Source organism: Protopterus annectens, chromosome 2.part0, assembly GCF_019279795.1.
Source record: "Protopterus annectens isolate FY-2018-M chromosome 2.part0, PAN1.0, whole genome shotgun sequence".
Lineage (NCBI taxonomy): Eukaryota > Metazoa > Chordata > Ceratodontiformes > Protopteridae > Protopterus > Protopterus annectens.
This window is the reverse complement of record NC_056728.1, coordinates 951,420,043-951,444,893: the sequence shown is the minus strand read 5'-3', so window position 1 is coordinate 951,444,893 and position 24,851 is coordinate 951,420,043. Positions and strand designations below refer to the sequence as shown.

Below are 24,851 nucleotides of genomic sequence, written 5' to 3'. Positions count from 1 at the left end.
CAATGGTTCAATTCATATGGAGTAAGATTGCTATTAAAACAACGTCATGCTTTTTCAACAAGAATGAGTGTACTTAGGGGCATGCCGTGCTCGGCTTCTAGCTTGAGGTAGGATTAATTACAGAACCATATGATTACCTTCCCACATTTCATCTCCAGGTCTAATTTAGGACTGTTGGTTAGTATAAAAAGGGTACAGGAGACTAAATTAAACTTCTGCCAATAGTCAGAGCCTGAATAGATTTTCTTTCAACATGCCTAGGGTACAGCCAGACAATAGTACAAGAGTTGTTGTCCTGAAGGCTTTCTACGCGCTATGTATTAGAGGAACTTTTGACTTATCATGCTAGCTCCGACAAAGCATTTAAGAGAAAGTCTAGCATTAGTGTAAATATTCCATTCATAGAGGCTGAATGCCAGAACATGTGTGGTGTGACACTCCTGCATAAACTACCTTCAAAACCACTGGTTAGTGGTTTGCACAACAGAGTCAGATTCTCAGGAGTGACTGATGTTAAACATTGTGGTAAAGGAGTAAAAGCTGAAGGCTTCCAAACCAGTTCCAGACTAAGGAACAATAACTATATCACTGGGGAGCATAAACTCATCATTCCCCTCATACTCCATAGATTAAGAAATCTCCAAAGTGTCTCCCAACATATCTGATAAAAAACATATATAATATATGTAACATATAAAAGTGTCTCATAACATTTCTAATATACAACTCAAATACTAAAATCAAGAGATCTTCCCTTTAACAATTAGCACAGATAGTGGTTCCCAGACTAAGGTCATAGAAAGATTTCCTTAAATTAAAATGTCTCAGATCTCAGTTTAGTTCAGTACTCGCAGAACACCAAGTTGCAGAGTTTGTAACTGTTACAAGGCTACCAAGGACTGTAAAATAGATGCAACTGGATAGTTTGTGCATGTTAAAGCCTACACAACTCATTTTATTCGTAGTAGATTGAAGATTACACATAGATGAAGTCTACCTGAATCAGCCCTCTTCAGTGCCCCTTATCTCAGCAAGGACTTAGGCTATATTAACAGTTAAATAAGGGGTACAGAGCATTGCGATGTGTATAGTACACAGTACATAAGATCTTTTACCTTAATTGCTAGATCTGATACATAATCTTCCTTTGGTAGTTCAATCTCGCTTTTTATGACGTCTTTGGTGTGTCTAGGCCTTGGAGATGAAGTCTTTAGTGTTGAAACAGGAAGTTGTTTCATAAACTGTTCCCTACTCCCCAACAGGGTCTGATATATTCATTCCTCAGAACCCTTTGCCTGCTTTAAAGTGTACTTTCGGTTGCATTTATCAACTTTAATTTATATAGAAAGTCTTACAGTAGATTAAGACATGCATTACAGATAATCTCCAGCAACTGGAAAAATAAAGGATAAGCATTAGAAATGTCATTTCCTGAGATATCTACAGTTCTGGTGCTTTGCCGAAACAATTAATAAAAGCAGCTTTCACTTCCTTAGGTGAGTCAACCGCAAATTTGACATCGTTACTGGAAAATATTAAAGTGTTGGGATAACGCATTTGAAACTTTCTTTTGCGTTTTATGAGATCTGCACAGTATGGTGTGAGGTTTTTGGTGCCTTTCTTTGACAGCCATTGGAAGGTCCTGTGATAAAGTAATCTTATGACCTTCCCATATGATTTGATTTTTTTTTTTTTGGCCGCAGACAGCACTCTTTGTACATCCTGAAAGTTTTAAAGCTTGACGTAGACTTGTCTTGAGATATCAGCATTTTTTCTTTTGTATAGAGCACGGTGAGCCCTCAAAATAATTACCCACTGGCATTCACTTCAGTTTGGAGTACAGATTAAAATATTTGTAAAGCTATTTTAATTTATTGATTATGGTCATATAATTCTGGCAACCCCCTTATAAGAATATTGTTGCGCCAACTTCTCACTTCTAAATCATTGAGCTTCTGTTGAATATCTGCCAGGATAGAGTTTTTGGCGCTTAATTCTTCTTTTAATAGACCTAGCTGATGTTCGTTGGCTTTGGTTTGGTTTTGTCCTCTATGATATCCATACGCTTAACTATTTGATTAATTTTTTGCCAAAACTAGATAGCTGCTCGGAAAAAAACTTGCACTGCTGCTTGAAGTGGCAAAAGGGCTTCTTTGAGCTCATCAATGTGGATGTTGGATTTAGGCTTCTGTTTTGCATTGGTTTTAGATAAATTTTGCTGCTATTTGTTTATTTTCTGTCTCTTTGTTACGATCTTCTTTTCTGGAGAAGCTATTGTTGGATTACAGGAATCTGGTTCAGACTTGAGCCTGTGTTGTTAATGCCTAGAGGCTTGGAGCTTACACATGGTGAAGAGTCCCTTGAATGAATGGAGACTTTATTTAAAAAGAAGTTATGTACTCACCATAACGTTCCATGTGTATTGTTCAACTCGCCTTCATTCTTACAGATGGGTTCAAAGCCGATCCTCTGCTCTGAGTCGGCCAACTACAAAGCTCGAGGCCTTCAGACAGCTCAAAGCCAAGTCCCTATCCCATGATGCACCTTGAGTTACCTCAGATCTTGTTTGCTGCCTCTAATAATACCATATGCCAGTCTGTCACTTTTTTAGGTAAAAAGTATAGGAAGACAAAGCAACCATGATAAAACTAGTATCTCGGTCCTCGAAAAACCCTGGAGGGGGTAGGAGGGTGGGATGAATGAAGTCAAGATGAACAACTCAGGTGGAACGCTATGGTGAGTACATAACTTCTTTATGTGAACTTGTTTTATCTTGCCGTTCATTCTTACAGATGGGTAGCGTCTCAAGCACCAACTTTCTCGGGTGGCTCACAGGAGTATGTTTTTCAGGACAGTAGTGCCAAAGGAGGCCCTGTCCCTGCAGGCCCTATCGACTTTGTAATGAGTGATAAAAGTATGAGGCTTTGACCAAGTGGCTGCTGCACAAATATTGTCTATAGGTAGCCTAGCTGAAAATGCAGAAGATGTGGACACAGCTCTGGTAGAATGAGCCTTAATTTTGTTTTGTAAAAGTAAATTGGCATCTGAGTAAGTGAAAGGGTTGCAATCAGATAACCATTTAGCTAGGGTTGTTTTTGCCACTGGCATACCATTCTGGGAATCTGAAAAGGAAACGAAAAGTTGTTCTAATCTTCTGAATTCTTTGGTTTTATCCAGGTAAAATCTGAGCTGTCTGTGAACATCAAGCTTGTGCAGCATATACTCCAAATTGTTGGTTTGTTTAGGGGAAATACTGGTAAATCTATAAGTTGGTTAAGGTTAGCTTCAGTATAAACCTTAGGTAAGAATGAAGGAATTGTTCACAGTGAAACTCTGTCAGAATGAAAAAAACAAATACGGGGGTTTTATGGACAAGGCTTGTAGTTCTGACACTCTTCGGACAGACGTGATGGCTACTAAAAAGATAGTCTTCCAAGACAAAAATTTCAAATCACATGAAGAAGTTGGCTCAAAAGGTGGGAGAATAATGTGTGAGAGCATAAAATTTAGGTTCCAGGGGGTATAAGGGGATTTAACTGGTGGTCTAAGGTGGAAAGTCCCTTTGAGAAATGCTTTGGATAGCTTGTGTGACATTATGCTAAAACCTTCAGTACCTAGATGAAAATTTGAGATGGCGGCAAGCTGTACACAAATTGCAGCTGCCGCTGGTCTTTTATTAAAAAGCATAAGTCAAAAATTCTAATACAGAGGAAATAGAGGCTTGGTAAGGGTCAATGTTATTCTGAGAAGCCTATATGGAAAATCTCTTTCATTTGCTAAGGTATTAAAATATATTGCATTTCATTTGAGAGGTTATGGAACCTGGCTATGTTAAGAATTGGAGCAGCCAAGCTGTCAATTTTAGGGACTGAAGAGAGGGATGAAAAGCCCCTGACAAATGTGTCAGAAGGTCTGGAATTGGGTCCAAAATCCAAGGCTCTTCCAACAGATGAGGTCGCGAGAAGGGGAACCAAATCTGACGAGGCCAATGAAGGGCTATTAGAATGATGGTCCTTCCCAGAGCTTTTGCCTGCTATAATACTTTGGGTATCAGGGGAATTGGTGGGAATGCATAGAGTAGACCCAGGGGCCAATCATGTATATGTGCTATCCTTGGGGAATCTCCTGGAGGGGGAATCAGGGCAAAGTAGCTTCTGCATTTTGTGTTCATGGGGGATGCAAAAAAGATTGCAGGAAGGCTGGCCCCATCTGTGGTTTATTCTTTCCGTTATTTCTTTTTTGAGGGACCCCTGATGAGGCAACAAAATTGCCCTGCTCAGTTTGTCTGCAATCATGTTGGATTTCCCTGGGATGTACATTGCTATCAGAAAGAGCTGGGTGGATGTAGCCCACTGCCATACTCTTAGGGCCTCTCGACAAAGGGGATTGGACCTGGTTCCTCCTTGTTTGTTCAAGTACCAGACCACTGACATGTTGTCCGTCTGAACTGCAATTGTCCCCAGAGGAAGAGAGTCCTGAAAGTACTGCAATGCTAAGAGTACCACTCTCATCTCCAGGATATTGATATGCACATGTGTCTCTTGTTCGGTCCATGTGCCTTGGGCTGTTTTTCCCTGAAAATTACCCCCCCTAACCCGATCAGGGAAGTGTCCGTGGCCACTGTGGATGATGGTGTGGGGGGGGATAAACCTATTCATCTATTGAAGAGGTCAACCACCACCGAAGATCCTTTTTGCATGTGTTTGTTAGAACAATGAGATGAGACATTGGGAGCCCTTGATAAGACCATTGCGTGAACAGCAGCCATTGTAGAATCCACATGTGCATACGATACAATGGAATCGCTATTATTGCAGTTGCCATTATCCCCAACAACTTTAGCACTTCTGAGGCTGGCACCTTGTCTCTGGATATGACATTCTGAATTTGTTGACAAAGTACTGATATCCTTTCTGATGGAAGTTTTAAAGTAGTGGTGGTGGTGTCCAATTCTGCTCCGATAAAAGTGATATGTTGTGATGGCGACAAGGCAGATTTTTCTGAATTTATGGTAATGCCCAGTTGATTGCAAAGAGTAAGTGTGGTGTCCCTGGCTTGTATTAGCTGATGCCTGGTGGTGGCGGTGAGGAGCCAATCATCTAAGTATGGAAACACCTGGAATTCCAAATGCCTCAGGTGAGCCGTGACCACTGTTATACATTTGGTGAACACTTTGGGGGCTGTAGTAAGATCAATGGGCAGGGCTCAAAACTGGTAATGATTGGCTCCCAGCCAGAAGCGCAGATGATTCCTGCATGTTCTGGCCATTTATATGTGGTAGTACACATCCTGGAGATCTATCGAGCACATCCAGTTGTCTTTCCCTAAGAAGGGACGTATTGACTGAAGCGTGACCATCTGGAACTTCTCATTCTTGACATATCTGTTTAGTCTGCTGAGGTCCAAAATAGGTCTCCAGTCCCCTCTCTTTTTGGAAACTAAAAAGAATCTTGAGTAAGTTCCGGATCCTATCTGGTCTGCCGGGACTGGTTGGATGACTCTTTTTCTTAGCAACATTTGGACCTCTATTGTTGCTTGTTCCCTGTAACTGGGTGGAACATCCGGGATTTTTATTGTCAATGGGGGGAAAGTGGCAAAGGGAATAAAATATCCCCTGGAAACTATGCTTTGTACCCAGTAGTCATTTGTTATTTTGAGCCAGGCGTATGGATACAAAGATAAGCGACCTCCGACTGCCTCCAGAGTAGGACAGTTGGGCCTCCAAACTGGATCTGAGGTAACTCAAGGTGCATCATGGGATAGGGACTTGGCCTCGAGCTGTCTGAAGACTTCGAGCTTTGTAGTTGGCAGACTCAAAGCTGAGGATCGGCTCCAAACCCATCTGTAAGAATGAACGGCGAGATAGAACAACTTCACATCGATTATTATCAAAGTAGAGAGATGGGGCACCTCTTCTAGTTCAGCGATAGTTGAAGGCTGCAGATGTTGCCAAAGTTTTCCTTTATAGTTCCATTTATGTGGCTAATTACACAACTTTGCTGGTTTTGGATAGGAGCTCCATGGAGAGGGTGTGTATAGGACGTCCACCATCTTGAAATCCCTAGAATAAGTAATTTTAACTACAGGTATTTTGTATAGCATACCTTTCTTCCTGATGATTTTTATTTTTAACTACAGAGATTCTATCACCTGTCACAGTGCCTTTTTGCTGTATCAGTACATTTGCTTTTTCAGTTAACTAGCTAAATATGCATGATTATTATCTAATTTATACAGTAAACTATAGTCCTATAACCTTCTACACTCTCCCACTCTACTATAACTATATACTATGCTTACTAGCTATATACACTATTTCCCTTTCTTGCCCCTTTGCTCTACTTACTTGCTCTGCCTCTCTCCTCCTTTTCTCTCCCCGTGCTCTTTTCCATCTTCCTACCTCATCTCCTTACTAGACTACTGTTTCTCACTCTTTCTCTCTCTTGTATTACTACATTAATCCCTTTAAATCTCCTGCTTTACCTCTTTCTCTTAGACTGATTATTGATAACTAATTGCTAATCTTTAGATGATTTAATGTTATGCTACTATTGACAGTGCCTTAGGTATTTGTTCCTATTACCTAATGTATATTAAAATGCTTTTATATGTCTCTTAATGTTGATCAATATGTGGAGTGGAGTTTTTCTACTGAAAATGGACATATATCCAGCTAGACTAGCCCGGTTAACAAATGTAAAATAAAAAATAAATAAAATAAACTATAGTCACAGTTTATCTTTTGGGCTTCCTGTTGGTTCACTATCAAGGCATAGGTTCATTCTATGTACACCTTTCATTTCAACTCAGCCTATAGGCATTGTGGAACTGACTTCCACAGCACTCAGAATTCATCTAACCACAGATCTCTTTTGGGCTGCTCGTGGTCAGTTGTTTATTTTCCCAACCCACTGTCAATTGATTTTTTTTTTTAGTTCTGTGAATATTTTTTATTACCATATTCATCATTCCTTTCATGAAGGGTTTCCTTTTTCATGGTGATTGCTTTAGTCAGTTCAAATGTTTCTTATGCTGGGGTCTTGTATCATGTTAATTATGGCTATCTTAAGTGCTATCCTTAGCTCCAATTTTGTAAAAATGTCCAGATTGCCTGATAAATGTAGTAACCAGCATGATGACACAATTTCATTGATGGAATTTAGAATGCCAATCCTGTAGCCATACGTTAGTTTTTTAAAGGTGTTCAAAGAGTGTTCCTATCAAAATCGCACTTATTCAGCTTCATATTCTGTTCATGTACTACAAGTGGTTAATAACAAAATGACTAATGATAGTACCATAAATCCTTCTATTCTGTGTCTGTCTCTCTGGATATACTCCTTGTACCTTTCCCTCTAGCTGTCTTTCCCAAGATTATCTATTATTCTATTCTGTCTTCAATGGCTAATAATAGTAGGTATATAGACAGTAATTACAGTTATCTGAATGAACACTAACTGCTGTTGTAAGCCACTGTAAATACTGTCAATTTTCCTTTATGTTTCTGTATTTTCTGTTCTCTGTATGTTTACTAAAACGATAATAATGTCAATAATTTGAACTTTTATCTGTGCACTTCAGTGCTCTGCAGGCATCTGTAACCTGTTGCTATATACATTTTTGTATCTCAGAGCTGTCTTTGTACCTGGCCTTCTGATGAAAATGGGATTGTGCCCAGTTGGGCCTTGTCGGTAATCAAAAGCAATAAAATAAATGACTAAATCATCTATTGTTTGTAGTTTTAATAAGCATCTGAAATATTACTCACAAACTATAGTTACTTGTTCATTTGTTTTCCCTAATTCAGCTTCTTATTTAATTCTTTCTGAGTGCAAATTGTTTTGTAGTTCTTTTTAGTCTGATTAGCATACATCTACATTAAAGATTGTGAGCAAAGTTTGGTACTTACCTTGGTATCTACCTGAAAACACAATATGCTGGTCATGAAGTATTTACATTCCTGTCACAAAAAATTTAAATGTATTCAAATTTTCATAACAAATATAAGAAAAATGCTATCTTTCTGTTCGCATGCTGTACACACCTTGCATTCATTGTAAAGATCACAGCAACATACCAGACAGTCTGATGACACAATTTATTCAATGGATGAACTTGGCTTAAGAAATGCTGAGTATCACACCTGCAGTAGCAGTAATTAAAAAGGGGGAAAACAAAGACGTACAACAGACACTGTGATAAAATGAATGCTTGATGAACAAATTAAGATCTTTCAAAAGTGACTTTTCTGTGACTCTGTATAGGTTTTACTGTCACACTTGCTCTGTCAGGTTCTTTAAAGCAAAGAAAAAAATGAGACACACAACAACATTACCTGATCCCTGACTCAAGTCACTTGGTGCAGTAAAAATGGAAATAGACACCACTGTGGGTAGTACACAAACGTATTAAAACATTTTAAGTAATATTTATTTCAGTGAATAACCTAGTCCAAGAAAGCGTTTACACCTACAAGCACATAATACACCCTTCACATAAAAACATTATTTTATATGAAAAAACAACTCAAGCAAGCATGCTCCAACAAAGAACTCCTCAACAACGTGTAAAAGGAATGTGCGTGTCACATTCTGTTTTATGCCTGGAAAATAACCAATAAATATCTCTCATATTTTTCCACACTGAGTGAGAAATAGTACCTGTAAATACATGAACTATGGCAGGGTATCAAAAAGCTAAGGTTTATTTGATGCTTCCTTTATTCGCTGAATAAATATTCGTAGACATAAGTGTCTTTGTTACTCTGGGGCACATATTTCCATGTATTCCTAACTCCTTGCCAAGCTGTAATAGAAGAGGAATTTCTAACTATTCTAATCACTAGCAATTATCAACTTAAGAGCATTAGACACCCTGTTTGGGTGTCATGGCAAAAGTAATACTTCTATTAAACTACAGTCTAATTTTATGGAAATACATTGCAGACTGATTTTTCCTAGCATTATCTCCATTTGTCAGCATCCACACAGTCTTGCTTTCGGCCTAATTTCAACTTTTCATGGCATCTTCCTCACTTTCTGCACACTATCTAAAACATATGTGAAAGAGTACTGGATGAGTTGTGACATATAATCTGCAGAATGTAACTGACCAGTCATAATGTAAATAAACAGGCCCTTGTCACAGACAGCCTCATCTAAGCCATAGAAGAATCCTTGAGCCGTTTACAGATGTCAGAAATGACACAAAGCCTACCCATACAATAAATATCATGCCTAGTTCTGGACACCATCTCTTGTAATTAGCCTAGAATCTTTCAGTTTAGACAAGAATCCCCTGACACAGAAATGCATTAACTTTTTAATGTTTTTACACTTAGAATTAGGCAACTGTAGACACTGCAGTTAAATGTTTTAATTTTGTCCTTTCTCTGAAATAGTTACTACTTGAAAATTATATATTAGATGACAGTTGTCCAATGGAGTATCCCAGACTAAGGTATTATTACGGTCATAGGTCATAGCAGAATGTACCTCGTTTGTCTAAATCCTTCACAATAACATTACAACATAGTTGTCTTGTTTTTTTTTTTGCTAACTTTGTTTGCCTCGTGAGCACATTTACAATCAGTTTGACAATTTAAAACACAGAAAAAAAAGAATTGCTTGTTCTTAAGCATGCTTTCACACCAGTAGCCACCTACTGCCCTCATTTCACTGCCCTGCTTGTGTAAGGGCTGCTTGCATTAATTATCCCAATTTGCAAGAAAACAGACATAAACAACAGATGGGAGAAGCTGGTGTGGGTCGTCACTCTAATGTCATTCTGTCTTCTCCAGATTTTTCTCCCAGGATCATGGAACAGCTAAAGATCAGAGATATGTAATTCTTCAGCTTCACACATTACATACATACAAATATTTCAAGCACGGGCATTACTGCCCTTCTAGCTTGCCAATATACCAATACACTTGTTCCTATAATAAGTGTTCAGGCTGTTCTTAAAAGTATCTAAACTAGTACTTGCTTTAGTGTAACATGGTAGTCTGTTCCATCCATCAGCTATTAGTACACTTCTCATTCCTACAGAATCTTCTACATAGGTTGTCTGATGATTCTCTAGTAATTTTTGAACCACAAACATTCCCAGAGGTAGTTGTGTCTAAATGCCCTATATGCCTGAATAAGATCTCCTGTTAGATATCTGTAAAACAAACCACTGAAAACCAGCTGAGAGAATCCAAAATTAGTATAAATGCTATAGAACCTGGTCAGTGACCACTCAAAGACCACCAGGATATAATTTCAACCACCAGAATTTATTGAAGTGCTTTTCGTCTGCTTCATAAGCAGACTTCTTCAGAATACATTAAGTGCAGTCCAACCTACTACATTTAAAACCCTAAATTGGTCATCAATTAAATGTACTAAGTGTTAATTAAATGCCTTAAAGGCAAAAAGGCAAAAAGAACTAAGTACAAGGTTCCTCACAGTCAATAAATTAGACGTTATTTCATAAAATATATACTTCATAAAATATACGCAGAACTAACATACTATTTTTCAAGTGTTTAAATACAGAAACTACATGTGTATGTTAAAAGAATTAAAAGTTGTGTCAGTGAATTAAAATACTAATAACACCTGCTATTAAAAAACATAAACTAACGAATGCCCTTGCTAAACACGTTGTGGAATTCCCCACCCATCAGTTCAAATTCATAGCTATAGACCAACTAGTTGTTGACAACAGAGGTGGTCCAGCCTCATTAAAGTTATTGGCACTTGAACTACATTGGCAGATTAGGTTGGAAGCTTACCATTCCCCAGGTCTTAATGAAGCATGTTCCATATCTTGTTTGTTGAGTATTTTAAGTCTTAAAAGGTAGTTGTAGGCATCAGTGTTGTTATTAGTACAAACTTTCTAGGGGTACTCGTTGTACGGGTATTTATACTTGAGTATTTTAGATTTCTTCTAAAATGCATTGTATTTGGACATATACTCTTATTCCTTTAGCACCCTGATAAGGAATTATGAACTGGGTGCATTTTTGTTTAACTAACTATGTAAATGAATGTTATAATTTACTTTATTACATCTAGGACTTGTTTAATTTTACTTGCATTCCTATTGACATACTTTTTACATTATTTTTGTAAGTTTCATTTTTATATGTCATAGTCTACCTGTTCCACCAGGTGTTATTAGTATTTTAATTCACTGACACAACTTTTAATTCTTTTAACATACACATGTAGTTTCTGTATTTAAACACTTGAAAAATAGTATGTTAGTTCTGCGTATATTTTATGAAGTATATATTTTATGAAGTAACGTCTAATTTATTGACTGTGAGGAACCTTGTACTTAGTTTTTTTTGCCTTTTTGCCTTTAAAGCATTTAATTAACACTTAGTACATTTAATTGATGACCAATTTAGGGTTTTAAATGTAGTAGGTTGGACTGCACTTAATGTATTCTGAAGAAGTCTGCTTATGAAGCAGACGAAAAGCGCTTCAATAAATTCTGGTGGTTGAAATTATATCCTGGTGGTCTTTGAGTGGTCACTGACCAGGTTCTATAGCATTTATACTAATTTTGGATTCTCTCAGCTGGTTTTCAGTGGTTTGTTTTGAAAGTATCCTGTGGAATTTGCTGTTTTCCCTAGATATCTGTAAAAGACAGTGTACAAGTTCAGAAATTTTAGTATTTCATGATAACTATTCTCCTGTGCCCAAATTGTCAATTTAGTCAAGATATTTTGCAAGACAAACCTTATTGTAACATATGTAATCAGTTTACCCAACTTCAGGTCGTCTGCATATAGACTGTAGAACACCTCAGATGAAAAACGTACGCCTGAAAGATACAATCTAAACAAGTAAGGGCCCAGGACAGAGCCCTGTGGGAAACCTTGACTGTAACCAAGGATTTCACCTGTCCAGTTGCTCTATGATACTTGCCATGTCCTATTTGTAAGTCATGCAGCTATCTATCTTATCAAGAGTACATCAATACCTAGTTGTACTAATTTATTGATCAGTGTTTTGTGTATGACCCTGTCAAATGCTGAAGTTACATCTATATAAATTATATCACAGCACAATTTTTCATTCATAATTATTATATTGTTATAGAACATCATATTACAGGTGGTAATAGATCAGTTTTCAACATATGCATGCTGATATATGGTTTCAAGTCCCAACCTATCCAGTTCTGACAATAACTTATCCAATATTATCTCCATTATTTTTCATCAACATGAAAGTAGACTTAAGGGTCTATATGACTCTGGGTTTGTCCTACACCCCTTACCCTTAAAGACAGGTTTAATAACCACATGTCTCCAATCTTGAAGAATATCTCCATATTTATATGACCTGGTGAATAACAGGTATAATGGTACAATATATACAATATAAGTTCTTCCTGAAGTGTTCTATGGTCATTGCTACTAACTCTGTCTCCTCGCTGAGCTTTGTTTGGATCCGTTTGTGCAATTCTTTTACAATATAATTTAATTTGATTACAGTATGTGGGGTTACCTGGATGTCATTAGGACAACTTATCACCCCTTTTGTGGAGCCAAACTGTTTTGCATAAGATTTTGTAAATATATCTATAATCTGTTGTGTCTGAGAATGAATTTTAGAATCTGCACACAGTTTATCAATTTTTTTGTCTTTACTCCTTCCACATATTATGTATCTATGAAAAAGGTTTCATGTTATGCTCAATATCTTTATATAAATTTTCTTCAAATTTTTCTTGATCTTGTCTAACACTATGCTTAATCTGTTTGTCCAGCTTGTTTATTTCAGTTTTCAAAGTTGTAGTTCAACCTCTCTTCAATTTCTTATATTTTTTGTCTCTTACCTTGATCAGATATGTTATTCTTATGGAAGTATATCCCCCTGATGTTGTATGCCTAGATCCTGATATTAAACATTTTTTAATTGTTTGCACTCAGTTTATGCTCCACATTTCATCTGCAGTTTTTCCACTGAACACGTCACTCCAGTTAGTTTTACATAGTGACTGTTTTGCTTTCATATAATCTGTAATTAATCTTCTGTGTATTGGTTTAGATTTCAGTTTGGCAGAATTATCTAGCAACAAATTAACCGTTATAACCCCATGATCGCTGCACATCAATGGTGGCAAAAGTTGACTTGAAGTAACAGTAATTTCTTTAGGAACACAATGTGTAGTATGTTCCATCCCCTGGTAGTTTTTTTTTTTACAATCTGAAGCAATTGTTGTTCCTGAATATATGTTATGAGTAATTTCTTTATTAATGTTGTTGAATCAATATCATCCCAGTCTGTTTCTGGTAAATTGAGGTCCCCAGCTACTATTATTCTTCCCTCCTGTATTTTGTACAAGAAATGTACGAATTCCTCTAGGTCATCTGCACTTGACTTTGGTGGTCTATACACTCCAATAATTGTTTTATGTTCCAGGGTTGTCTTTATTGACACAGTTCCACAGTCTATAGTATTGGTGTTATAATTGAACATGTAATAATCAGATGTCTCATAACTATCTTTAATCCCTATCATAACACCACAACCTGATTTTTTGTTAGAATGTTTGTTACAGTAAAAACATTTATAGCCTGACAGAACTCATTTCTAGTCATTGTTCTTTAACCATGTCTCACAAACAATAACATCAATCTTGTGGGAACGTAGCAAATTTTCCAATAAAAGGACTTTGTTATTAATGTTCCTACCATTAGCAACCATCAGAGATGCATCAGATGTTGCTATCTGTGAACTGTTAAATTTTTGACTTGGAAAACTCCTGCCTAGTGTTTGTCAAATATTGCAAAATATCTGCTGCAAAGATTCTCTTTCCTGATCTTGACAAATGCACTCCATCCTGTCTGAACACGTGTGCCCAAAACTAGGCTTGGATGCAATACACATTTCCATGTTTTAAAACAGGACATTTTTTCCATGTAGGTATTTACCTCAAAAATCTTAGTAGTAGTCACTATATCCTCCTTCTGTTGTCCCCGGCGTGGTGTACTTGCAAAAAGGAATAGTCCAGGAAAGTTCTTTACCTGAACTCAACTCTTCTGCAGCCACAAAGCCCACTGTACGGGTGATAACAAGTGCCCTATAAGAACCAGAACCTATATTTAATGGCCAAAGGCATTGTATGTATTGCTGCCCTCCATATTTTACTCTAAAGTTATACTTTTGTCACTAATAAAGTATGCTCATAGTGTGTATACCTAGCGTGGACAACAGAGTTATATAGCCCCCCCGCTGCCTATACTCTCTATCCCATTCCGACTTTACTTAGGTTAGTTTTTCACTTGGCTTAAACACACACACAAAAAAATAACCCCTGCAAACTCTACTATATTGGGCAGTGTTACAGATTGGTATCTGTTGTTGCATACAATATTCCATTGGGTAGTCCTCCTGGCTCCCCACAACTGGCTGCAAATTCCAGGTTGCTAGCTAAATACCCATTTACTTATAAGTTGTAGAAAGGTAATGATCTGGTTCTGTTGATTGTTTTTATAGTCAGCAACTCTTGGTAACCAGATTCAAACTAAAGCAGACCTAATACTGGGATTCTCCCTGTGTAGTATAATTCCTTGCGGAATAAGCCACCCTTTTCTCAGCAGAGCTATTGTATACAATCCTCCCACCTGAGCACTATTTTTAAATTAGTAGTAGTCACTATATCCTCCCTCTGTTGTCCCCAGTGCAGTGTACTTGCCAAGGAAGTTATAGACTTTTGTTGTTGGATGGGCAACTTTGTATAACTGAAATTGCTTTCACATTGTGTGCATGGATTCTTGTGTTTGCTCTACCTTTCACTGTAAAAGCCAGAGATCTCTTAGAATGCTACAAATTAATCAGTGATTATTCTGTGTAGCGTAGACTTTAACAGAACTGCACTGGGTGTTAACTAGTTATTGAGGATGACAAACTTAGCTTCTTTATCATTTTATACTGTTGTATTTTATCATTATACATCCAATAGTGTTACTAACTAGATAACAAAAGTGTCACGCTGAGTGACTCTATTTCTCTGCTGGAAGTTGTTCTTGCTTAAGTTTTCACTGTGAAAGACCGGAGAGCTGTCAAAATGCTACATATTAATCAGTGATTGTTTTAAGTAGCGTAGATTGTAACTGAACTGCACTGAGTTGATAAGTAGTCAATAAGCGTGATGAACTTAGCTTCTTTATTCATTTCATACTGTTGCATTTTAACACTTGTACATACATAAGGTATTATGTTTCACATGGAGCAACTTTGGTTATTTCACTGTTATTGCATACAGTATTCCACTGGGTAGTCCTCCTGGCTCCCACAACTGGCTGCAAATTCCAGCTTACTGGCTAAATACCCTTTACTTGTAAGTTCTAGAAAGGTACTGACTTGATCTTATTGATTGTTTTTACAGTCAGGATTTCTCAGTAACTGGGTTCAACCCACTCCACTTCTCTACCAACCCCATTCCCACCCCCACATATTCTATATTTATACTTCTCTAGCTACACCCCCTCTTCAAAAATTCAATCAAATCAAACCACCCACATACACTGTAGCTATAAATTACTCTGCTTCACCCCTCCCCACCTCATTTACAGTTACTAACAATACATCGTAATAGTTCTACCAAAATGCCTAATACTAAACCCTCTCATTACAAATAATGCCAAAACATCCAACTCCCAAATAAATACATTTATCACAGGCACGTACTGACAACCACACTACTACTCTTAACTTTAGAAGCGCATATTACCTCTTACCGCACCAACCTAAATGAACTACCTCCTCCCAAACTTCTAAATGTACTCTCCGAAGTAAACTTTTGCCAAGGCATTCTTGCCCGGTTCCAGGACTACCTTACTGGATGTCAACAAGCAGTCTCTTGGAAATAGACTTTATCAACCCTTCTACCAGTGATGCTAGGTGTCCCCTAAGGCTCAATCTTAGGTCCACTACTTTTTTCTATAATTACAAATAACCTACACACTTTAACCCCAGAAGCCTCTCTCATCCAACATTCAACAGTGATATGTGCTGCTCCTTCAATACAAGAGCTGCAGAACTTATCACAACAATCCTTCCTAGCAGCTGAAACTTGGCTTAAAAATGCTCAACTAATTTTAAACCCCCCAAAAAACAAAATTATGATTTTCCAACCCACTAAATCAACCTCAAGCACTAATACCTTTAACATTATGTCACTAAGCAATACCATTATCACTCCATCTCAAAACACCAAACTCTTAGGTGTCGAAATTGATTGTAACTTAAAGTTCAACATTCATATTTCACAAACAGTTAAAAAAGTACACAAAAATTAGGAACACTGTATAAGAACAAACAGTACTTCATCAAAAATACTAAAGCTACCATTGCCCAATCCCACTTAATCTCTGCTCTCCTATATGCAGCTCCCATACTGACAAATCTAAAAATAAATCAGAGCTGGCAAAACGTGAATCCTGCTATAACATAAATGGCAGATTCGCTTTAAATTTACCAGCTAGAGCCCACCACTGTGTAGCACTCAAACAACTGAACTGGCTAGAGTTCCCCCACCTCCTTCATTACAACCAGTTAACTCTGGTCCACAAGATACTCTATGAACCTGACAAAATACCTGCCTTACAAACTTTACTTCAACCCTATGCCACAGCAGAACATTATGATCCACTAATAAACACGACATAAAAGTCAATTTAAGCAAAAAAACAAGCAGGAGATTCCCCTCTTTTCAAATTATATTGGAAAAATCTGGAATGCACTTCCAGAAAATATTACAACTATTACATCTCTTGTCTAGTTTAAAACAACCCTAAGAAAACACTTATTAAACAAATGGCTGTATCTTTGCTGTACCCGTGACTAATCTTTCTCTCTCTAACAATGTTATTACCTTTGCCCCTCAAGTGGACTAACCCATATCCTCCTGCCCTGCATGTTACATATGCCTCTGCACACTAACAGTACACAAAACTACACCATTTAAGAGCCAAGGAAATACTGATTTGACATATCTACCTCTCTCCCAACCTATTTCCTACAAAATGCATTGTGTCGTGATATTGAAATATTTCCTCATTGTATGTCTAATATTGTATAACCTATTGCGGTGGTGGTGCTGCGGTAGTATTGTCGCCTCACAGTAAGACCTTGTCCTGTTCGATTCTCAGCTAGAGTGTCTTCTGTGTGGAGACATGCGCAAATGGGCATACCTTCGTTGAAGGTTGTGCATCAGGGCTGGCAACTCGGCACGTAAAAATCTACTGCCAATCATTAGCGGACCGGAGTTCCGCTGTGGCGACCCCTAACCGGGAAAAGCCAAAAGACACAACTGACTTGTATAGCCTTTTATATATTGCTTATACTTAGGAATCCAATAATTAGCTTTGTGTATAACTGCTCTTACAAACTGTACTATCCAGAATGACTACATTTTTGTTGTACTGCATGTATGCTACTGATATGTTATATTTTCTGATTTTTCTTTTTGTTTCATGTGGAGCTTTTGTCCCCAGGCCTCTGCTGAAAAATGACGTGTCTAGTCGGACTTTACCAGTAAACAAATGTAAAATAAATAAAAATAATTCACAGTAGCCTATCTTTTCTATAGGTGATTTGTGAAAAATACATCCTACCACCAGTTCAAGCTAGACTATCTAAGAGGGCTGTCAGTTCCCTACATTCTCTCTGCTTGCTTGGGATGGGGGCGTATTCCCAGCACAGTTCCTCCTATAGTGCCACTGATACGTCCAGTGAGCAGATGTGCTATCCTCCCAGATCCTGAGGAAGGATACTGCAGATGACCAGTGTAGACAGGCTTTGGAAATCATGAATGATATCCAGACCAAGACAAAAGGGACCATTTCCACAATAACTCCATGTTACACAGCTGCCTTATAATATACAGCTGCAGAAAATACTACAGAGACCTCTGATGTATTTCAATAAGTATGCCCCTTGCTACAGCTTTATAATTAGTTGAACTAAAAACACTTTTGGTTTAGTGCTTGTAATTTAGTAGGGAAATTAAGAAGGAATCAAAGTCTATAAACTAAAGAGATTCCTAGATGAGTATATTATGTGGTCCAACAATGAAGCTGTCAAGCCTCATGAGTTCAATGCAAAGGCATTGCGAACAAAAAGAAAGAAAAAAAAAACTCTAGTCTGTGGTTTAGATGCTGTCACCATCTAAAGCTTTTAAAATATCTGCATCCCCCAGGACTACTGTATATATATATATATATATATATATATATATATATATATATATATATATAAATATATATAAAATTCCATCCATCCAGTAAGGTAAGAGTTAACAATGTGCAGTATTAATCTCTAATGTACTTAAACTTGGCAAGGAGTCTTGAGAAATGAATATATTTCTCTCTCTGCCTACAGGATTACTTCAAAAGCAGATCAAAATAACACTTTTGTTAAGAAAATAAAGTTATTTTGAGAAATGCAATACCAAACAGTGTCCCTCACACAGAAATGTGAGATCAAAGCTTACAGTCTAAGCAAGTATTTTACTGGAAAGTATTTCCTCACATTCCTTGGTTTTAGTCAAAAAAGTAATACACAGGAGCATAAGTGATCATAGAGAAAAAACAGTGCTTTTCAGGGATTTGAATCCAAGCCGAAGGTGGGCCTTGAAAAAGGGCAACAGCATTCTTTTGACATACACATTGCCTGAGAAATGATATTTGATTATTGGTACATTTGAAACACAGAATTAGAAAGCATGCCTTCTGGCTTCTTGCTATGCACGTAACAGAGAACATTGCAGGAAATCAAATCAAACACAAGTAATTATAACAGGGTTGAATGCTAGCTTTCCAACAGTAAACTTGGGAAACAATGAAATGGCTCTTGAAGCTAGCCTGCCCTTGTCCTGCTGAAATGGCTGATGGAGCTGGTGTGCCCTTGTCCTACTGAAATGGCTGATGGAGCTGGTGTGCCCTTGTCCTGCTGAAATGGCTGATGAAGCTGGCCTACCGTTGCCCTGCTGAAATGACCACTGGAATGAACACCAGCTTACTAGTTTATCTTTCTGCCTCTTAGCTTATGTGATGTCAAAAGGCAGTACATTAAGGATGGGATGGGGGGGGGGGGGGGCAGCCTGCTTCAGTAATGCATCCTTACCCAGAAAATGATGGTAGCAAAAAGAGTAAAGGGGATCGCCACAGACCGAGTAGCCTGATGTGCTTAGACACATGAGGGTACTGCACACAAATATCCTGCATTAACCCAGAGCACTCGTAAGAGGTATCCCCCTCACTACCACTCCCAGTCTTTTTCACACATTGACATCAGATGCGGCTCACATAAGGCAACAACAGTCGTAACACTGTCAGCAGTAGAAGTGACATGGCAGTAAGAAAAGGGCTAAGAAGGTCATATGGTACTGGACCAAAAGGGAAATGACTAATGAAATGCTAATATATCACATGGTTGGGGGCAGCTCCTAATCACTGTAATGTTGTTATTTTATGTTTAGTTACAGACGCTGATACTGGACATACTACAGAGAAGAGGTAAAGAATTGATTGTTCTTTGGTCATTTTTTTCATCTTTGTAATTCTTGACATGAGCTGGCTATGTGGCTGCTGTCCTACATGTCAATGCCACCTTTGATTGTGGCCATCAAGGCCATTTTTCTCCAGAAAGTAAGCAATGAATTAGAAGGGGCATAAAAACATGCACAACTTTGGTTTGACAGGGCATTAGAACAGTTCTTTAAGTCACCCATACTTTATCTGAACACATTAAAATTTGTCTAACTATATCAAGCATAAAATATTGAAGACACAGTATATCCTCCCATACTTTGCATGGCATTTCTTTTTGACAGGAGTGGTCCATATTTTGTAACAAACTGGGGAAAAACATTAAACAATACAACTTTCCCTTCAGCATTAAGAGCTTTCCTGGAAGTTACTTAGTTTCTCCTGTTGGATGAGAATTGTTGGGGTGGGGGAGCAGACTGAAAGAAAATGAGCTGGTGGGAAGAAATAAAACAGCAGTAATAGAAAAGGGTGATTTATATACTAATAAATATAGAGAAAGGAAGCATGAAAGTGTTTACTAAATGTCTGGTATGGATTCTGCTAATTTTTAATTAAGAGAAATGTTTAATGATGGAAATCATAAGCACTGTATACTCATAGATTCATACATAGGTAGTTAGTATGGATGCAGATAACAGGGCCATTGAGGAGCCTAGCACAGTTTCTTAACTAACCAAAAGCACTGTCTGGTAAAGGGACTTGGTCGAAGTCACATATTAGGCAAATGACGGTTGATAAAATCAAACCCTGTACCATAGGAAGCAGCTTGTTAACATGTCATAACCTTAATCCTCAGCACTAACTGCCAGATAAGCAATGGAAGGGCAGAAATGCCACTGTCAAAGTATATAGCATGATATAAAATAGCATTTCCTCCTACCTGCCATTTAAGCATCGTCGCAAGGAGTAGGAAGCTCCCCCTCCACAAGTGCGTGAACAATCACTCCACGGGCCCCAAGCATCCCACATTGTGTCTCTGTCCTCTTCAGAGCGAGTACTTCTCGAACTCTATAAAAAAATAAAATAAATCAATAAACAAAATGTTTAAAGTTCCATTTATCTGAAAACACCCTGATGGTAAAAGACTGGCGCCCAGACATATTCATAAAGCATGCAAAACTACTGGTCATAACTTGAATCATGACTTAAAACAAATCCAACAATGATCGATAACTGAGCAATGTATGATAGAACAGAAAATTGATAAACTGATAAAATGCCTGGTCTGTTGTTTGATTGCAACCAAGTTTTTTGGAACAAGGATCACTAAGGAAATGACCAGTTTCACATAGTCAGGCCACTAGGCAGGGGCTCGTGACCATACCACATGAGATTCCAGTATATCCACCCATATTATGCATGGTGTTTCTTTTTAATGGATATTATGTGTTTTGATTCGATTGAATTTGGGGGGGGGGTTAAAAATATGAATGCACTACTTGATGTATATACGCTATATGAAAAAACTAATAACCAAAGGTATAGCTTATTAGTGGAGGAAGTTGGTAATTATAAAAAAATGGATGAACACAAAGTAAACGTGCATTAAAAATTAGGGTTTAGAAATACTGCTGATGAAAAAATTATCATATCACATGCTATGTTTTCATACTAATGTTTTACTCTTATGGTTCCACATTTGAACATAAGACTCTTAAAGGTTTGCAACCCCACCTTCAGGCATATGCCATCATATGTGATGAAATTGCCGTCAGGCCAGGGGGTTTACATTTAAACAGCTCCAGGAATTCTTGCACTTCCTGTGACAAAGATGCTTCAGTGCCAGCCCTACTTTTTTTTTCTCTTCAGCCATTTGCCTGCTTGCACTTCCTTGCATAACCCAAGTACCATCTTCTTCATAAAACTAGATGACAGCATAATGTTTACATGTATCAGTCTTAGGAAGAAACTACTTGATGCAACCTCACTGAGTACCATTCTGTTCTCTCTCCAAAGTATTCTCTGTGAAAGAACCCCAATAGTGATGCCCACCCAGAACATTTGCCCCAGTCTGGGATCAGCCTCCCCTCATTTTCCACACGCGACTTCATTATAAATCAACTGCTGACATTTTCATGGATGCCGAGTGCCAAGGGTTCACAGGGTTGAACTTAATGTAATTGCCTGTCTGTCATCTTCTCACTCTCAATCCATGAGTTCCTCTGCACATGCTTCTACTATATTGTCTTAGATGGTCCCCATGTTATCTTTTAAGACGTTAAGTTGAGAATGGGGAGCAAATCATTATCCCCTTATGGGTCTTAGACTCCCAAATGTTAAGAAAGAACCATTGTGGGTATGGCTGAGACTGTGAACAGATTTTGAGCAAGCTGGAAAAAATCTGAATGAATGGGAAGGACACTGCCTGAAAGCAGCAGGTAGCCAGAAGAGAGGGATAGGCTGGAAATGAGCAGCAGCACTGACTTAGCCTGCACTGGATCTGTTCTTCCTTCACCCACTTTGCATTGTAAGGTTCAAGGGTTAAGTAGACTGCAGCCATTGCAGACAATCAGCATCACTGCTAAACAATTATTTGTAGGAAAATGGGCACTGCGAGTGCATATGTTTAAACAAGATTCCACCGCAACAGTGTGGCTGTTTTCCAAATGTGGACATTTTAAAAGGCTGTAAGGGTTGCCACCACAGATTTAATCTGCCATTAACTACACTGATAATCAATAACAATTTGTAGAAAAGGCGATATCGCAAATGTGTATTTTTAAAACAAGATTCTGCTGCAACAGTGTGCCACTACTCCACCCTAATCTGGGCACTTCAAAAAACAATCAGATGACTATAGCCTAGAGGCTGTGATTTATTACAAGAAATAAATATCTGCAAATAAAGCCCTACATACTTGTAACTTCCTCAGTTTTCTGAATCACTCACTGTTGTCTTCAAAATTACTGGACTTGGTGTTTTGTTGGCTACATTTTCATGGTATGTGTTACACCTGCTACACTTCAATAACCTTTTATCTAGTTCTGTGAGCTTTAGTTGCTTCTTAGTACTTTTGGTGCTCTGCACTACACTTGAGCTGAGTAGCAACAAAGCTCTCCATGCTCATATTTAATCTTATCCCATTTAGCTTCAAATGTGGATTCATCACGCTTCTGCCAAAAGTAGCTAACCCCCGCTCCCTCATAACTTCCAACCTAAATAATTCTACTCAGGCTAAAATACTTGAAAAAAATCTACAAATAAATAATGGACTATATTCAAACAAATTACTTTTTCAGCAAGAAACAACATGGTTGCCAGCCACTATATAAATCTACCACTACAATCTAGCATCTCACAAACCTAGTATCAAAGCATGAATGCCATTTCACTCACTTGTACCATGTTCCTTTACATAATACAAATATATTTGTAAATCATAAAATCTGTATTGAAAAATGCAGGTAATGCAGTTTCTCAATTGAAGTATGCCAATGAATGGAAAACTACCTAAGCAATAGAAAAAAATGCTTTGCATCATGTCTAACACCCCATTCTAAACCAGTTCATGAAACAAGGGAGCTGCCTGAGGTTTTGCACCACACCTACTTTTATTTTACTATTCGCAAACAGCCCTTCCACAGAACTATCTAATCTTGACATATTACTTCACACGGATGATAGAATTCTAACCAGAGCCCACAAATACCCTGACATACTCAATAAAACACTACAAGAGGAATTTAGCCTCTTAACAGAATTATTAGCCAATAATTTCACAGTCAATACCCAAAACTATAGAAATACTCAAGTCACTAGCAAACTTTTGGCCTTAGCATGGTCGACCCAGCTATTAACCCTTATGTTGGCAGAGCAAAAATATCTACGACTAATCATTTCAAATACTTCAGTTTTAGCCTCATACACACCCGCAGTGGGGGTGGTGCTGCGGTAGTGTTGTCGCCTCACAGTAAGACGCTGTCCGGTTCGATTCTCAGCTAGAGTGTCTTCCGCGTGGAGACATGCATGAATGTGCATACCTTCGCTGAAGGTTGTGTGTCAGGGCTGGTAACTCAGCACGTAAAAATCAACTACGAATCATTAGCGGACTGGAGTTCCGCTGTGGCGACCCCTAACCGGGAAAAGCCAAAAGACACAACAACAACAACTGTAAACCTAGACACAAAATATATTAACCCAATTTACAATATCTTACACTATATTGCATCTGCTATCTCAAAAAACTAGAAGGGTGATAGTGTTAAATGTTCTTATCCCATGGTTAAAATATGATCTGTACTTCCAAAAATTCAGTAATCCTCCCAAAAAAAATTTTAAACAAAATTCTTAAATTTTATCAGCCTCGCTTCATGCCAATATTAATGGACTACCATCTCCCTTGTCAACCAGGTGTCCCAGTATCCTACAAATGCAAGAGCTCAGTTTCAGTTCCATGCCCTCATTTTTAAATTTTCTGCCCTCCTCTTAAGAAACAGTTGCATTTTATGCAATCAGAATACTGTCTAGGAAACAATGACTCCTAAAGACTCTCATCTTTATTAACTATCAAGCTTTACTCCAACACAATGAAACATGATTTCCAATTAAATAAGAAACTCTCTCACCTTAAATCCAACTTTTCTCTTTCCTCTCTAGATGGCACCACTATCTCCCCTGCCTCACACACCAAACTCCTTGGGGTAATAATTGATCACCAACTAAAATTTGACTTGTACATACAACAGGCAATAAAAAAAAAACACCAAAAACTTGGACTACTTTATAGGAACAAAAAATTCCTCACTACTGCCACTAAACACACTCTTGAGCAGCTATTTCTCTTACCCAGTCTTCTATACACTTCCCCTATCCTTATCAATATCCAAACTACCTCAATGCAGAAACTGGAACAAACGTACAACAAAATTGCCAGATTTATTCTAAACCAACCACTCTCTTCACATCATTGCCTCTCACTAAACAAACTTCAATGGCTGGAATTTCCGCACCTTCTTATACAATCGCAACTTCACACTACCTTTTCCATACTCAGCAACCCCTCTGGCTGCCCTGCTCTCACCTCCCATGTTATTCCCTACTCCCCCCCCCCCGGCCTCTCCGAGTGCTGATCAGCATCTTTTCTCAGTTTATAAACCCAAAAGGAATATTGGCAAACTACTTTACAAGCACTCTTTCTCATTAAATTGGAACAAACTGCCTTCCATATTAGATCCAACCTTTCCTTTCCCTGTTTTAAAAAGGAGCTTAAACCCCACCTACTAAACTTGAAATTATGCCGTTGCATTGACCACATGTAGTCTTAGTCTCTCCCACTGTATAACCTGTTGCA

At 38.0% G+C, this 24,851-nt stretch overlaps 1 protein-coding gene across 1 annotated transcript in view; it reads right to left on the bottom strand.

Moving 5' to 3' along the window:
* The window catches only part of ADAMTSL1 (ADAMTS like 1), a 4,128,157-nt gene that overhangs the window by 3,610,746 nt on the left and 492,560 nt on the right, over nucleotides 1-24,851 (bottom strand). The window contains exon 2 of the mRNA XM_044061207.1: nucleotides 20,442-20,569. Coding sequence (XP_043917142.1) covers nucleotides 20,442-20,569 — 128 coding nt within the window. The remainder of the gene's footprint in view (nucleotides 1-20,441; nucleotides 20,570-24,851) is intronic.